Here is a 16,653-nt window from a genome sequence, read left to right on the forward strand (position 1 = left end):
AGCTTGTCGCCTCTTCCAGATCAAGACCTCTTTAAGGACAGTATAAGGATATGACTCAAGTTTATTTCTGCGTAGCCCTTACACACAATAAAAGTTTACTGAACAAACAAATCCGTTGTATGCCCCTCCCACCGGACAGGAAACGGTCTGTGAGAGGGAGAGTAGGCTGATGATGTGAGCCAGGACGTTTGGACTTTAATTTCCAAGGACTGAAAGCGATGCTCAGTGAGTCGAGACTCTACAGTTAGAGCAAAGCTAGGAAGGATGGAAAGGCGATCCGTCTGGATTTTGTCAGAGGGTGGGCGGAAGAGTTGAGGGTCGACACTGGAATCTTGGTTCTCAGAGGGAGCCGAGAGGCCTGGGCTCGAGCTTGAGGCAGTTTGGAATTGGAAGGTACGAAGCACGTAGTTTGGGGCTGACTGGCACCGAGGTCGGGGACGCGGATACTCAGAGTCAGCGAGCATCAGGGACACCACGGTCCGAAGTGGGCGGGGAAGGGCTTCATTCTGGGAGCCTGGACCCCGCCCTCTTCGGAGGGCGCTAGCCCGGATTGGCTCTTCGTCCTTGATGTCATGGGGCCCCGCCCCGGCGCGCGCCCCGCCGCGTGCCCACCCCCGCGCGGCTGCTGCATCCTACGCTAGCTCCACCACAGCTTGTCCACTGAGCGGTTGCCTGAGCCCCAGCGGCGAGGAGCTCGTCGTGGGGCTCCTGGGCCGCGGCGGCGGGCAGGCGATGCTCCAGAGGCTTAGGCAGCCATGGAGGCCGAGACGGGCGGCCTGGAGGAGCTGACGGATGAAGAGATGGCGGCTCTGGGCAAGGAGGAGCTGGTGCGGCGCCTGCGGCGGGAGGAGGCGGCGCGCCTGGCGGCTCTGGTGCAGCGCGGCCGCCTCATGCAGGAGGTGAATCGGCAGCTACAGGGTCACCTGGGCGAGATCCGCGAGCTCAAGCAGCTCAACCGGCGCCTACAGGCCGAGAACCGCGAGCTGCGCGACCTCTGCTGCTTCCTGGACTCGGAGCGCCAGCGCGGGCGGCGCGCCGCGCGCCAGTGGCAGCTCTTCGGGACCCAAGCATCCCGAGCCGTGCGCGAGGATCTAGGCGGTTGTTGGCAGAAGCTGGCTGAGCTGGAAGGCCGCCAGGAGGAGCTGCTGCGGGAGAACCTGGCGCTCAAGGAGCTCTGTCTGGCGCTGGGCGAAGAGTGGGGTCCCCGAGGCGGCTCCGGCGGCTCGGGGGGCTCTGGCGCTGGGCCGACACCCGAGCTGGCCTTGCCCCCCTGCGGTCCTCGTGACCTGGGCGATGGAAGCTCCAGTACCGGCAGCGTGGGCAGCCCCGATCAGTTGCCCCTGGCCTGCTCCCCAGATGACTGAGGGCACAGCTTCCCGCCGACGCCCACCCGGATTGCTCCTCAAGCGGCGAGACTGCGGTGGACCTGGGGACCCGACGCCGCCCCGGCTGCGCACGAAGGGCCGATGGAATGGACTTAGAAACCCTAACACTGAGGAAGGCCCCTGACTCTCGCTGGCGGGGCAGTAGGGGGACTGGAGGCTGGAGTGGAGGGACTTACTGGGGGCTGGGTGGAGGCTAATAAACTGAGGCGGAAGCAGAGCCCATGGCCCGGGCGCGTCTGTTTGGAACTCGCCGGCGTTGGGACGAGGGCGGGGACCATTGGGGGGTACCATTCCCATCTGGAGGGACTGTAGAACTAAGGTGGCTGACTCCCCCATTACCTCAGTCCTGGGGCGGGGTGTGGGACAGTGGTGAGCCATTGGCTCCCCCCATCAGGCCCCAGGACAGGCCGTGATCCGGCCCCAGAAGTGGCTCCAGCTCCCTTCCCGGCTCCTTCCTGTCCAAGACAATGGGGCAGGAAGCAGGTGCGGGGGGCCTAAAACCCACTCAGCCGCCTCCCGGGAGGCTGGAAGGGGCCTAACAGCGCCCTCCGGTGGCACACGCCGGAGCACTGTGGGTCCCCCACCGAGAGGAGGATAATCCTCTTGGCTTGGCACCTCACAGCACTTCTCTTCCTCTTCTCAGTCCTGGAGATGAGGCAGAACAGATGTAGCCTCATTTGTCAGATAAGAAAATCGAGGTCCAGAAATATCAGTTTGTCCAAGGTCAGGTAGTGAGTTGGTGGAGCTGAAATGGGAGCCTGAGGCTTCTGGTTCCAAATGGTCTCCCTTTAGCCTCTGGGTCCAATGAGAGCAGGCTAGAGCTTCAAGCCTTTTATTCCATTTTGGCAGGTTTGTATAAAAATACTCTCTTTAGGAAAATAAATAGCAGCTGCCCACGCTGTGGAGGCTTGTAGCTAAAGTCTTCTCAGAGCTGGGGGCTGCAGGTCAGCTCTGGCACTCTCCTGAGCCGTTCCTTTTAGGAGGCGCTGGCAGAGTGTCCTGGTTCAATAACCTGGTGCTGCTGGCAGTGGGGCTGGGTGAGTTAGTGTTCTAGGCTGGTAGAGTATCATCTTCTGTCAGGGGTAGGGTTGGGTGGATCACAGGAAGAGGTGATGAAGACCATAGGGGTGATCTGCAGGGGATTAGGGCTCCAGAGGACCTCTGAGAATCTACAAAGTCCCTTGGGAGCTGCCTGGAATTTTCTCCAACAAATGGGAACTATTTTGTCTCTGATTTAGTGCAAATTGTGCTAGAGAGGCCAGCTCTGGAGAACCAATGGGCAGCTTTGGCTCTACTAGGAAGCAAAATATGCTCAGTCTTGTCTGGAGGGATGGAGAAGAATCTGCTGGGGTTGGACATGGGATATGATCCAGGCCAGCTGGATCAAATGAGCAGGGAAATACTGGTTAGGGTGGCACCCACAGGGAGCGGGAGCCGGAGTGCCTCATAAGGCCAGGAGGGTTGGGGAGCCCAGGGGATCAGAAGAGGGGTCCCCACTGCTGCTGCTACTCTTGCGATGGGCTGAGGCACAGGGCTCTGGCGTACTGGGGTAGGTGAAGACCAGACTAGGGGTGAAAGGAGTCAGGGAGGGTGTGGTCATGAGCGTGGGAGTGTGCAATGCTTCGGGTTCAAGTACAGGCCCTGGGGAAAGGGAGATACATGGCACAGGGCGGGAGGGGCCTGGCGGACTGCTGGTGCCGCTGGCACCACCTGTGCCGCTGGTTTCGCTCTCCTTGGCCCCTTCTGGGATTTTGCAGATGGGGCGGTGGGCTTCGAGCACCAGCTCCAGGCGCTCCTTCTGTTTCTGCAGCTCCTCAATCTCTCGCTGCAGTCCAGATTTCTCATCCTCCAGTTTGTCGGTCTCCTGTGGACGATAAGGAAAGGAGTAAAGAAGAAGAGGGCTGAATGTCGCAGAGCCTCCCGCAGTGGTAGTGATTGGCAGGTTGGGGCGTGGGGGAGGGGAGGTTGGGGGGAGTAGAGAGTCTCCATCAAGTCTGGACTACAACTCCCATGAGCCCAGGGGAGAAAATAGGCACGATTCCCATCAGGCTAGGGGGCACCTTCGAAGGATATTGTCCAGCCTGCTTCAGCTCTGCTGTGTTCAGAGCGAGACAAGCCGCAACTAATTTTTAACCACTTTTTCCTCGTCTCAGTGCCGCTCCAAAAGGGAGCTGGGGGGAGGGGATGTATCTAATGGCGCCTCTTGCGGCCCTTGGGAACTGGGGACCCTCTGAGGTTGGGTGGGCCTGGACCAGGGTACCCTCTGCACTCGCTGGTGCTCACCGCCTGCAGGAAGTCGGTCAATTCTTTCCTCCGGTTCCTGCACTTGGCCGCGGCTAGCTTGTTCCTCTCCCGCCTCACTCGACGGCGTTCCTCCTCCTCGGGGCTGATCTGGGGGAAGGAGGGTTACAGAGCAGTGAGGTGGACTCTGTGCTGCCGGCCCAGTGGTAGAACCCTGGCGGAGGGCATGGCAGCGCAGGGACGCCCTCAGATTGCTCTTTGGGGACCTCCCCAACCTGACCGGTTCCGTATTTAGTAAGCTTGGATTAGTCAAATTTCCTCCTCGCTCCCAGCTTTTGCTTCCTATGATTCCTCTGGGAATGTCCTCCCTATAAATGTCCCACTATAAATCCTAAGCCTCCTCTCCCAGGACTCAACTGAGATCCCTCAGGCCACCACGACCCTTCCTAGAAGTCTTCTTTCATTCCACAGCTATAAATGGCCGTTGCAGCCACTCTTTTTCAAAGGAACCTCATTCTTTTCAGTCACTTGATAACCAAACCTCCTCTTCCCCAGAGGCTGTAAGCACTAAGAGGGGGTAATGAGAGTGTCTATGCAGTTGTTTATTGGGAACCTACTGTGTGCCAGCTAAGTGCTTTACATGGATCCTTAACCCAGCTTCTCTTGTAAGGAGCCAAAGGCCAGGGAAGATGAATAACTTGTTTGTGGTTCAGAGCAGAAATTAAAATCCATGCACTCTGGGGCTTCCCTGGTGGTCCAGTGGTTAAGAATCTGCTTTGCAATGCCAGGGACACTGGTTTGATCCCTGGTCCAGGAAGATCCCACATGCTGGAGAGCAACTAAGCCTGTGTACCACAACTACTGAGCCAGCGCTCTAGAGCCCGTGCTTTGCAACAAGAGAAGCCAACACAGTGAGAAACCTGTACACCACAAGGAAGAGTGGCCCCTGCTTGCTGCAGCTAGAGAAAGCTTGGCAGCAACGAAGACCCACCAAAGCCAAAAAATAAATAAATCTTTTAAAGAATCGACGCACTCTATTTAACACTGAGAAAAGGGCCAGCTGATGGACACCACCTCTTGCGAAAAGGAGCCCATTCATAGCCCATCTAGGAGTACTCAGGATCAAAGAGACATGGCTGAAGGAAGTCCAGGAGCTTGCCTCTGGGGCTTACACCATGGTCTCCTTCCATCTGGTCACAAAAGCCAGCCATTCTTTTTCTGCAAAAGCCAGCCCTGACTAATCACACATCTTTCTCAGGATTCTAACTGTCCTTTCCATCCTCTACCTTGCTGTCAGAGCAAACTCATTAAGGGGCAGCCCTCACCCACTACAGTCTCAGATACTGAAATGCCCCAGGGAGAGGAAAGAGGAACCAGTCCCTTAAAGACCCTCTTAATCATTTATTTGGGCAAGGACTTTATTACTAGCAGTGAGCAACCAAAAACCCTGGTTTGGAAGGCAAGTGTTCCCAGCTCTTTCAACGTCAAGCCTTCTCTTACCTCCTGGTGAGACACTGTGGCTTGGTGGGTACGATCTGACTTTAGAATTGGACAGTCCTGTCTCATTACTCACTCCTTGTGTGACCTTGGGCAAGTGACTATCTCTCTGTGCCTTCATCTCCTTAGCTGTAAAATGGGGGAAACCCAGAGTTCATTCCCAAGAGGGTTTTTGTGAGGATTAAATGAGTTAGAGAAATTGAGACTCAGAGTAGCTGAAGGAAACCCTTTCTATTCTCTTCTCAGCAATACAGACAGCATAAGCCCACCCTCTCCGTACCTGTCATCAGGTGGAGCCCCTCTACTGCCCACACAGCTTTCCACATATACACCTTACATGTTCTCACCTCTACCTCCATTCCTGCTCCTGCCATCCCCTCTACCTGGAATGTATTTTCCATCATCTTTCTCCCTATGCAAATCCTACCCATCCTTCTAGGCTAATATGCCTCCACCTCCAAGAAGCCTTCCCTGATCCAGAAGTGACAGCACTGCCCTCTGGGTCTCCCCAGGGGCTCTCATCACTTTCTGTCTTGGCCAATAGTAACCAGTGGACCTACTCTCCCCATGCCCCTTCTCAGCCTGTGTTCTGCTTCTGGACAAGAGTTTATTTTCTGCGCCTCAGCACCCCTGTGGACTCAAGAACCTTCATGAGCTCCTCTGCTTCTTACCTGTTCACAGGGCCGGCGACGCACCCCTGGAGTTGGGCCCAGGGCCCGTATGACTCCTGGCCGGGGCTGCGGGGGACTGTACGGGGGATAGGCCAGAGGCCTGGGGTAGCTGCTGGGTCCCAGGAAGTGAGGTTGAACCATCCACTGAAGCTCCTGGTTGCCACTCACAGTGTTGATGCTTGGCACGAGGTGGAACTTCTGAGGGATAAGACATGGAGGGCCAGGGATAAGGTCTGTGAGGACTGAGGGGCTTCCAATAATAAAGTGTGAATTCCAGGTGCTATCCCAGCCACTTTAAAAATACTGATTCCTTATAATTTGCACAACAGTATCTTCATTTTAAAGGCTTCCCCGGTGGCTCAGAGATAAAGAATCTGCCTGCATTTCTGATGCCAATGCAGGAGATGCAGGTTTGATCCCTGGGTCAGGAAGATATCACTTGGTGGAGAAAAAGGCAACCCACTCCAGTATTCTTGCCTGGAGAATCCCATGGACAGGGGAGCCTGGTGGGCTGCAGTCCATGGGGTTGCAAAGAGTTGGACACGACTTAGTGACTAAACAACAACAAATCTTCATTTTCAGACAGGAAAACAGTTGTCCTTAGACAGACAGTCAATAAGTGGGAAGTGAGGTTTGGGTACAGGTCATCAGGGTCTTACCAATTCCTGCACCCTGTCTGAGTCCCATCTGCACAAAGAAGATAATGACAGCCCTAGGAAGATTCCCTGGGGAAGGAAATGGCAACCTGCTCCAGCATTCTTGCCTGGGAAATCCCATGAACAGAGCAGCCTGGCGGGCTACAGTCCATGGGGTTGCAAAAAGTCAGACACAACTGAGCGACTAAGCACAACTTCAAGGGTGACTAGGAGAATCAGGTAAGAGAGTGTATGTGCGACAGAGCCTGGCAAGTGGCAGGTACCCAACATACAGGGGCCATGGTAGACAAGAGCCATTGCTCTGGGTTCAAGCTAGCCCAGTTCTGATCTTAGCTCAGCCATTTACTGGCTGTCAGGGTAAATTATTTATCCTCAATATGCCTTAATTTCCTTGTTTTTAATATTGTCATAGGTGAGGATCATTTCCCTGATGCCAAGAAGTACCCTTCAGTAGCTCTGAGGTCACAGTTTAATTGACAAACTAAAAATTTTTTTTAAAAAATAGTGGCACAAAATAACAGGTTTTAAAATCCATGGGGTCTTAGATTCTGTGACAAGGTAAAAAATGAGGTGGAAAGTGCCCAGCACAATGCAAGACTGCACAATATGCGCTGCCTCGATTCTTTCAGCCAGAAATGTGAGGAATGGGTTGAGATAGGGACTCAGTGTTCCAGAGGAGAAGTGAGTTCAAGCCCTGGGGCTGGGCCCTGGGTGTGGGCCCCCAGCCGTCCGGGAAAGCTCCCTCAAGCCCAGGCAAGTCTAGACAGCAGTGTCCCCGGCTCAGCGCTGCGGGCGCAGTGGCCCAATGACCCTAGTTCCCAGCCTACGTACCGCCGGCGGCATCTCCCGCTCCCGACGTTGTCAGGGCCCGGGCCGCTCCGGGCCAGGAAGGGAGGGGCGCCCGGGGTGAGTCACCCACCGTGACTCGGCCGCCGTGACTCGGCGGAACGGACGCCGCTCCTTCCCTCCCCTAGAGACACGTGCTCATCGCCCCTCGACAGGAAATGGGCACCTGCAGCCTCCCAGGTCCCCCCAACCGGCAGCGGGCGCCGTTCAGTGTCGAGAGTCAGGGGAGCGGGAGTTGCCGGTTGCAAGACCCCGTGCACGCCCTGGCATCTCGCGGTCTCCACGCGCCCCAACCCGTAAAGGGGTCAAGAGCCAGTCTCCTGGATCCCACCAGGTCCACTGCGGCTGGACGGGGATGAGGACTTGGCGATGGGGTGGAGAGGGACAAACAGGCAGGCACACGGATGACCACAGACTGCCCAAGATTCCCAGTCTGTCCGGGCAAGCCGGCTTGGGGAGCCAGTGCGTGGGGACCTCTCGGCCGCGGCTTAGACTCCGGACCTCGGAAATGTCGTCCGAGATAGATCGGGACCCTTTCTGATCCGGTCGGGGCTGGGACTAATCCCGGACCAAGGGGGTCCCCTTCCGAAGCAGATGGGACAAAGAAATTAACGGTGAACAGGAGGAAGGAGAGGAGGTAACAGAGACGGAGGGACAGAGAGACAACGGACAGAGGGGAAGGGGGACGCGCGCTTGGGCCGATGCTCGCAGAGATGTGTTCCTCCCGCCGCGCGTGCTCTGCTGGGCTGTGGGGCAGAAAGTGCCTTTGGACAGCGGAGAGTGGGCAGGATCCGCTGCCACCGCTCCGATACCTGGTCCCTCCCCCAGTTCCCGGTCCCAGTCCCCGAGTGTGCCGGAGCGGCCCGCGCTCTCCTCGGCGCTGTCCACCTGTGGACTCCAGGTGTCGGGTTCCTCTCACCTGCTGGCCTGTGGCCGGGGGCTGAGTCGGGCCGCCGTACGCACCGCCGGCGCCGGAGCTCGGTCCGGGTTCCCCGTAGTCTCGGAACATGCCCTGGGTTGGCGGCTCTGTGGGGTCCGCGTCGGCGGCTTCGGTTCTGACTCACTCGCTCCTCGCGGAGTCTTTTCTTTTTATGAATGAAAAGTCCTCGGGCTGAACCACTTCTACTCGGGGGGTGGGCGGGGGAGGGCGGGCGTTTCGCCGCGGCTCTGGTCACCTCCAGGCTCCACCTCTCCAGACGCGCCGCCTTTTATCAATCCGCCCTGAACTTTTCTGTCGCCTCCCACAGTCCAGTAGCCGACTGACTCTCGGTGGGGAAAAGGGGCGGATCTGGCGGCTCCTAAGGACAGCCGCGGGCCCGCCCCCTCTGACGTAGCTGCCCAAACATGGTGCGATTTCCTCGCCGCGCCCAGGTGGAGCTAAGGATTCCCCCGCGGTCCTACGCACCTGCGAGCTGCCGGGCTCCCCGCCCCGCCCCGCCCCGCCCCGTCCGCCTAGCCCCGCCCAGCCCCCAAGAGCCGACTTAGCCTTCGCCACCCTCGCCACCGCGGTCCCCCCGCAGCCCACTGTTTGGTCTAGCCTAGTGTTTGCATGCGTAAAATGGGACAAAATATTCACAGAGCGACCTTGCCACGCGTGGGAAGTTGGAATGAAGAATATGAAAGAAGTCTGGAAACTGTACGTCGGATTATAAACGTGATTGATGTTACTAGTATTACCATCATCTGGCTGCTTATTCATGCCCCGAACCATGCTACTGCCATCCAAGTCGTGACATGAGTCCCCTTCACTGGCGCTGTTTTAAGGTTCAGGTATACGAAAAAGTGAACAAATGACAAACCAGAGTTACAAAAATGGTGTGTATTTTAAATAATTACAAGGATATATTAATAGTTTGAACTACCCACAAATACAATGCAATACAATTGCCTTACTCGCAGGATAATTTCAGGAGCTGTAGCAAGTTTTAATTCAGAGCCCCTACCAGTAGTGAGAGCCTGTCAGCTGAGCCTATTGGACACAGTTCTGTGTTCTGATAAACCCCATCTTCCTTAAATACTGTAACTGCTCTCCCAGGACTGTGTTGTCATCAGCCTTGTTTGGAGATTATGTCAAAGGTCTGTGTGAATGTGAGGCCAGGACCAAGCGTCAACAACCGAAAACCAACAACTCTGGGAGGCAGATGCCTTTATCAGCCTCATTTTGCAGATGGGGAAACTGAGGCCTGAACAGAGTAAGGAGCTGCCGGAGTCACACAACTACAGACAGAGAGAGAGCTGGGCAGTCCTGCTTTCCACTGGTACCTCCTTTTGATTGGCTCCAATTTTGTCCTCACATAAGGGAGATTTCAGGAAGATGGGGTCCTGGACTGCCTTCCTCAGGGACAGAGGCCGCGGTTGGTGGATGTATTCAGGACTTAGAACCAAGAGGCCAGCTTGGCCCTGGGCTTCCAGTCCCAGAGCTACCATTTTCTGTCTCTGTTACCCTGGGCAAGTCACCTTCCTTCTGAGTCCCGCTCCCAGTGGGAATAATTGAGCCTCCTGCTGACCTCATGAGGCGGCTGTGGGATTAAATGAGATCACAAATGTGAAAGTGCTTTGTAAGCTATAAAGTGAGGCGCACTCAGAAGGTGGTTACCAGTCTGCTGCCTCTCCCTTTTCCTTATTCTACTCAGTGCTTCTCATTGTCTAAAAAGAAAAGAAACCACCAGCAGTTTACCAGAATGAGAAATACATGGGTGTGTATGTGTATGTGTGTGAGTGTGCATGCACGCGTATGTGCACACATGTGTACGTAAGAAGGAGAGGCAGTATGAATCATGGAAAAGAACATACGTGCTGGAATCATACGCCTGGGTTCTGAGTTCAAATTCTGCTTAGGCTGCTTGCCAGCTGTATGACCTTGGTGAGGCACACAATCTCTCAGAGCCTCATCTGTGAACTGAGGACATCTGATAACTACAAAATGATAAACATCTCAGGGTTGTTGGAGAATAGATATCAAATCATGTCCCATGCTGAGTACAGCATATAGTAAGAATTTGACAAATAGCAACAAAAAATGCATGTTAAGAAAAAGCCCCATGGGTGGACGCTTTGGGGGTTCTGATCACATGCTAACGTACTTGTGCGCACACACACACACTGATATCTGAAATCTTTGGCTGAGCCCGAGCAGGACAGGTCAGAGTGACAGAAGCAGACAGGTGGTGGCACAGGTCAGCCTTGACTGCATTTGTCTGCCGGCTCCAGAAACACAGCCTGGGGCCGTGACTGAGCAGGAGCTCAGGCTCAAGTGTGTGTGTGTGTGTGTGTGTGTGTGTGTGTGTGTGTATGATTACATGGCTCTGAAAGTCCCTTCCTGCTCTAACCGTCGGTGGAGCCACAAGGAGCTCTTTTCAGAGGCTGCACATTCCAAGCTTCTCAGTCACTAACTCCTGCCTCGTGGCTGCAGTAACGTTCCTGGCCCTTGACCTCACTAGCTCCCACCCAGTGAGGCCTGATGAGAATCCCAGGGGGCCACAGCGGTTTCAGGAGTCTGGGGGCTGGGAGGTCTGAGAGGCTGGAGCCTTGTCCTTTGGCAGCTGTGTGAGCCTGGCTCGATCAATGTCCCTCTCTGGGCTCCAGACAGTCCCCACCTCCTGGGGCTGCAGTGAGGCAAAAGGAGGTAGTGGATGAGGCTGTTCCGCACCCAGTAGGTTCTGTCAGTGTCCCCAGGGCACTGAGGTGATGTTTATGTTTTCCAGTTTCCATTCACTTCTTACATTGAAGTTTACTTTTTTAAATTGAGGTGAAATTCACATAACATACAATTATCCATTTTAAAGCATACACTTGAGTGGGATTTTGTGCCTGCACAAGATTGTGTAACCACCACTTCAATTTAGTTTCAAAACTTTTTAAATCGTTCCAGATTTAAAACACTCTACGTCCATTAAGTGCTAGTGCTCAGTCGTGTCTGACTCTTTGCGACCCCATGAACTGTAGTCCATCAGCCTCCTCTGTCCATGGGATTTCCCAGGCAAGAATATTGGAGTGGGTTGCCACTTCCTCCTCCAGGGGATCTTCCTGACCCAGGGATCAAGCCCACATCTCCTGCGTCTACCTGCATGTCTACCTGTGTTGGGAGGTGGATTCTTCCCTGCTAAACCACCTAGGAAGCTCATTGAGTAATGGCTCCCAGTTCCCTGGTAACCATGCTCTCATCCCCTGGTAACCACTAATCTGCTGTCTATCGCTACAGATTTGCCTGATCTGGACACTTCATATAAATGAAATTATACAGTTTGTGACCTTTTGTGTCTGGTTTCTCTTACTTAGCATAATGTTTTCCAGGCTTGTCAATATTATAGGCTATATCAGCACTCCATTCCTTTTTATGGCTGAGTAATAGTCTATTGCATGGCTATACCACCATTTATTTATTCATCAGTTGGTGGAATTGGGTTGTTTCTACTTTCTGGTTATTATGAATAATGCTTCTATGGACATTTGTGCACAAACTTTCGTGTGGACATATATTTCCATTTATCTCAGAAATATACCTAACAGTGGAATTTCTGGGTCACATGGTAACTGTATGGATCACAACAAACTGTGGAAAATTCTTAAAGGGATGGAAATACCAGACCACCTTACTTGTCTCCTGAGAAACCTGTATGTGGGTCAAGAAGCTACAGTTAGAAACTTACATGGAACAACTGACTGGTTCAAAATTGGGAAAGGAGTATGACCAGGCTGCATATTGTCACCCTTTTATTTAACTTACATGCAGAGTACATCATGGAAAATGCCGGACCGGATAAAGCACAGGCTGGAATCTAGATTGCCAGGAGAAATATCAATAAACTCAGATATGCAGATGATACCACTCTAACGGCAGAAAGTGAAGAGGAGTTGAAGAGCCTCTTGATGAGGGTGAAAGAGGAGAGTGAAAAAGCTGACTTAAAACTCAACATTCAAAAACTAAGACCATGGCATCCGAGTCCATTACTTCCTGGTGAATAGAAGGGGAAAAAGTAGAAGCTTGACAGATTTTATTTTCTTGGGCTCCAAAATCGCTGCAGATGGTGACTGTAGCCATGAAATTAAAAGATATTTGCTCCTTGGAAGGAAAGCTATGACAAACCTAGACAACGTATTAAAAAGCAGACATCGCTTTGCCGAAAAGGTGCATATGGTCAAAGCTATGGTTTTTCCAGTAGTCATTATGGATATGAGAGTTGGACATAAAGAAGTCCGAGCACTGAAGAACTGGTGCTTTCTAATTGTGGTGTTGGAGAAGACTCTTGAGAGTCCCTTGGGAAGCAAGGGGATCAAACCTGTCAATCCTAAAAGAAATCAACCCTGAATATTCATTGGAAGGACTGATGCTGAAGATGAAGCTCCAGTACTTTGGCCACCTGATGCGAAGAGCTGACTCATTGGAAAAGACCCTGATGCTGGGAAAGATTGAAGGCAGGAGGAGAAGGGGACGACAGAGGATGAGATGGTTAGATAGCATCACCAACTCAATGGATATGAATTTGAGCAAACTCCAGGAGATAGTGAAGGACAGGGAAACCTGGCATGCTGCAGTCCATGGGGTTTCAAAGAGTCAGACACAACTTAGCAGCTAAACGACAATGATGGTAATTTTCTGGGTAATCTTGTGAGGAACTGTCTCACTGTTTGACAAAGTGCTCGTACCGTTTTACATTCTTACCAGCAGTGCCTGAGGGTTCTAATTTTTCTACATTCTTGCCAATATATTATTTTCTGTATGTAAAATACATCCTAGAGGGTGTGAAGTGGTGGTATCTCATCGTGTCTTGATTTTCATTTCCTTAATAGCCACTCGTGTTCCTTAATGACCAGTGAACATCTTTTCATATGCTTCTTGGCCATTTGTATATATTTTTTGGACAAATGTCTACTTAGATCTTTTGCTATTTTTAATTTCCTTTTTTCTTTTTGTTGTTGAATTATATGAGTCCTATGTTTATTCTGGCTACCAGACACTTATCAGATACATGATTTGCAAATATTTTCACCCATTCTGTAGGTTGTCTTTTCATATTTCTCATGATGTACTTTGATGCAGAAAAGGGTTTATAATTGTTTTGAAGTCCAATTTATCTGTTTTTCCTTTCATTGCTCATGCTTCCAGTGTCTAATCTATGAATCTGAGGGATTCATTTACATTGTTGGGTCAAGCAGTAGCTTGGTCTTTTCCATCACTGTGTAGTATTCTATTGCATAACTATCCCATAATCCTTCTCTCCATTCTCCTTCTGCTGATATTGAGGGCTTTCTGAGTTTGGGCTCTTATGAATAAGACTTCTGTGAGCATTCTTTTTTATTTTGAAGTCATGCCCAAACTCATGCAAGATCTTAGTTCCCTGATCAGGGATCGAACCCACATCCCCTGCAGTGGTACTGTGGAGTCCTAACCACTGGATCACCAGGAAGTCTGTGCATTCTCGATATGTCCTTCCATGGCCAATTGCACTCACTTCTCTTGGCTGTGAGCCCAGGGGTGGAACTTGCGGGTCACAGGGTACTCGTTAGTTTGGCCTTGATTCTCTCCAACAGTTCCCATCCCACCAGCAATAGGTTCCAGTCTCCCTACATCTAGAGGTGACATTTCAGTTCACATCCACAAAGATTTCTTCCCCTTGGGCCTGGCCCCATCCTGTCTAACCTGGATACTACCCACAGCTTCCAGCTTGCTCCCATCCCTCCACTTCCCACACAGCAGCCCAAGGGATTTTCTATTTTATTTTTATTTGCTTAATGTTGGGCTCCTGGCTTGCGAGATCTTAGTGTCCCAACCAGGGATCAAACCTGGGTCCCTGGCACTGAAGGTGGCAAGTCCTAAACACCCTGAGGAAGTCCCCTGAGGAATTTTTAAAACCCTGACGATATTCACAGAGGAATCTTTCATAGTTCTGACCACTTTGCCCTCAGACTTGGACCTTTCCAAGCCAACCTTTCAAATTGCTTCTTGGAAGGGTCTGGGGTCTAGAAAGAGGTAGGGTCCAGAAGCTTGACATATTCTGTGTTGTTTTAGGTTGTGTGTTGATTGAGGGGCTCGAAGGGTCAAAAGAGTCACACACTAGTGTCTCACACCCATGTATCTTGTTGTCGTTGTTTAGTCTGTCAGTTGTATCTGACTCTTTGCGACCCCATGGACTGTAGCCCACCAGGCTCCTCTGTCCATGGGATTTTCCAGGCAAGAGCACTGGAATGGGTTGCCATTTACTTCTCCCAGTATCTCTTATGAACCAGCCACTATTCAAAGTAATTCGTTAATGCTCACAACCATCCTGTAGAGACGGATAATAATGTACACTCATTTTATAGATTAGGGAATGGAGGCATAGAGAAATTAAGCAGATTGCTAAAAACTGCACAGTAAGGAAATGGTGGAGCCAGGCTGTGAATGTAAGCAGTCAGTCTTCAGAGCCTGAGCTCCTCACTGCCCTGTTAGTCTGTCTCTTGAAAGCAGCCAGAATCCTGAACATGGCGACAGGCTGTTCCCTCTGCCCAGGATGCCCGCCCTCACCTCCTTGCCTGGCCAGTTCTCATCCTGCAGGTGTCAGTTTCCCCTCCACTTCCTCAGGAGGCCTTCCTCGAGTCCTTCACCCAGGTTAATCCCTCATGCAACAGAGCCCCACAGCACTATGCCGGCTATTCAGTTCAGTTCAGTCGCTCAGTTGTGTCTGACTCTTTGTGACCCCATGGACTGCAGCACGCCAGGCTTCCCTGTCCGTCACCAACTCCCAGAACTTAATCAAATTCATGTCTGTCCGTAGAGTCAGTGAGGCCATCCAACCATCTCATCCTCTGTCGTCCCCTTCTCCTCCTGCCTTCAATCTTTCCCAGCATCAGAGTCTTTTCCAATGAGTCAGTTCTTTGCATCAGGTGGCCAGAGTATTGGAGTTTCACCTTCAGCATCAGTCCTTCCAATGAATATTCAGGACTGATTTCCTTTAGGATGGACTGGTTGGATCTCCTTGCTGTCCAAGGGACTCTCAAGAGTCTTCTCCAATACCACCACCGTAATGCAGGCTGTTATGTGTTTTTAATCTCAGAATAATTTTTAAGAATTTTATGTTTGGGGGATTCTCCCTATCTCTTGTTCTGTGTGTGTGTGTGTGTACATGCGTATGCAAGAGAAAAAATATTTTAAAACTTGATTTTTAATTTTTTACTTTGTCTTATGTTTTTAAAGTTTCATCGTGTTTGTTTTTCAACTAGGAAATACATTTACATGCTTAAAGATCCAGAAGTCACCCAAGCGTTTACAGGGAAAAGCATCCCTCCGTGTTGTAAGCGGTCTCTTGTGTATCTTTTTACCCAGAAGTTAATCTACACCCTGTTGGTTGCTGTTTTATGTTTTGTTTATTTGGCTCGAGTAACGTGGGATCTTAGCTCCCCAACCAGGGATAGAACCCGAGCCCCCTGCAGTAGAAGCGTGGAGTCCTTAACTGCTGGGCCACCAGGGAAGTCCCCTGGCTGTTATATTTTGTGTCATGTGGACCATTTCCTCTGAATGCAGGACATCAGGGGCTCTGCTGTTGGAGCCCACGAGGCTCTGCCCGCTCAGCTTGGCCCCTTAGGTTTCTTAGAGTAGCTCCTGTCCCCTGTAGTCCCAAGCCTGGGACTGTCACAGAGTTCCTGGACTCTCCTACCCTTCTAGGCTGAGGCTTCCCTCCACCCCCGGGCTCTGGGTGCCAGGACCGGCTGTGGGCCAGCCCAGGGATGAAACTCTTATCCTGGGATGAAAGGCCGGCAGGCCTGGGCTGGGCCTAGTAAACGCTAAACCCTCCCTGGGAGGACCTCAGGGCACCAGTGTAAACTGAGTCATGGGGGGCGAGGGGGTGAGTCATCTGGCCTGTGAGTGGGTCCAGATGAGGCAGAGGCTGTCTGCATGGAGCCCTCCCTGGGCCACACTTCCCAGAGCCACGTTCTCAGCTCCCCTCCAGCCCCTAGGGGGACCCTGGCCCAAGGTGGAGGGAGCAGGGCCCACTGGGACCAGGGCCTGGAGGCCAGACTCTCTGCGCGCAGAGTCTGCCTGTGTGTACGAGTGTGCCTGTGTGTACGTGCGTGAGTGTGTGTGTGGGGTCAGGGAGGGGGGAGGCAGACAGGAAAGGAGGCTCTGACTCGGGAGGAAAGGATTGGGGTTTGGAATCGAGTCAAAGCCTCCAGAGGCAGATTTTGGCGGGAATGCCTCACTGCTCTCTCCTGACCTCTGCGGGTTCCTAGTTTTCTCTGCAGGAGCCAGCTCTCCCTTTGGCCTGGGAGGACCCAGGGCCCCATGCATGACCTGCCTGTCGTCAAGGGTTTCCAGGGGCCTGAGCTGGGACCTGAGGGTAGAAGGTCCCCAGAAATCACTCCAGACTTCACCCCAGGGAG

The 16,653-nt window shown here is 52.5% G+C and overlaps 2 protein-coding genes across 3 annotated transcripts; one reads left to right on the plus strand and one right to left on the minus strand.

Annotated features, from left to right (window-relative positions):
• Window positions 1–41: 41 nt before the first annotated feature.
• CCDC85B (coiled-coil domain containing 85B) lies at window positions 42–1,602 on the plus strand. Its single transcript, XM_061407008.1, has one exon. It carries the CDS (start codon window positions 756–758, stop codon window positions 1,362–1,364), a length of 609 nt encoding a protein of 202 aa, XP_061262992.1. The 5' UTR covers window positions 42–755; the 3' UTR covers window positions 1,365–1,602.
• Window positions 1,603–2,201: 599 nt separating this feature from the next.
• Window positions 2,202–8,455, minus strand: FOSL1 (FOS like 1, AP-1 transcription factor subunit). Of its 2 annotated transcripts, XM_061407003.1 has the most exons (5): window positions 7,910–8,191; window positions 7,282–7,878; window positions 5,795–5,992; window positions 3,669–3,776; window positions 2,202–3,249 (listed from the first exon to the last, which is right to left on the minus strand). In XM_061407003.1, exons 2-5 carry the CDS (start codon window positions 7,291–7,293, stop codon window positions 2,830–2,832), a joined length of 738 nt encoding a protein of 245 aa, XP_061262987.1. In that variant the 5' UTR covers window positions 7,294–7,878; window positions 7,910–8,191; the 3' UTR covers window positions 2,202–2,829. The 2 variants fall into 2 exon arrangements, with proteins under 2 accessions (XP_061262987.1, XP_061262986.1); XM_061407002.1 differs by lacking the exons at window positions 7,282–7,878; window positions 7,910–8,191 and adding an exon at window positions 8,216–8,455.
• Between the last annotated feature and the right edge of the window lie 8,198 nt (window positions 8,456–16,653).

This window comes from Bos javanicus, chromosome 29 (assembly GCF_032452875.1).
Source record: "Bos javanicus breed banteng chromosome 29, ARS-OSU_banteng_1.0, whole genome shotgun sequence".
Taxonomy (NCBI): domain Eukaryota; kingdom Metazoa; phylum Chordata; class Mammalia; order Artiodactyla; family Bovidae; genus Bos; species Bos javanicus.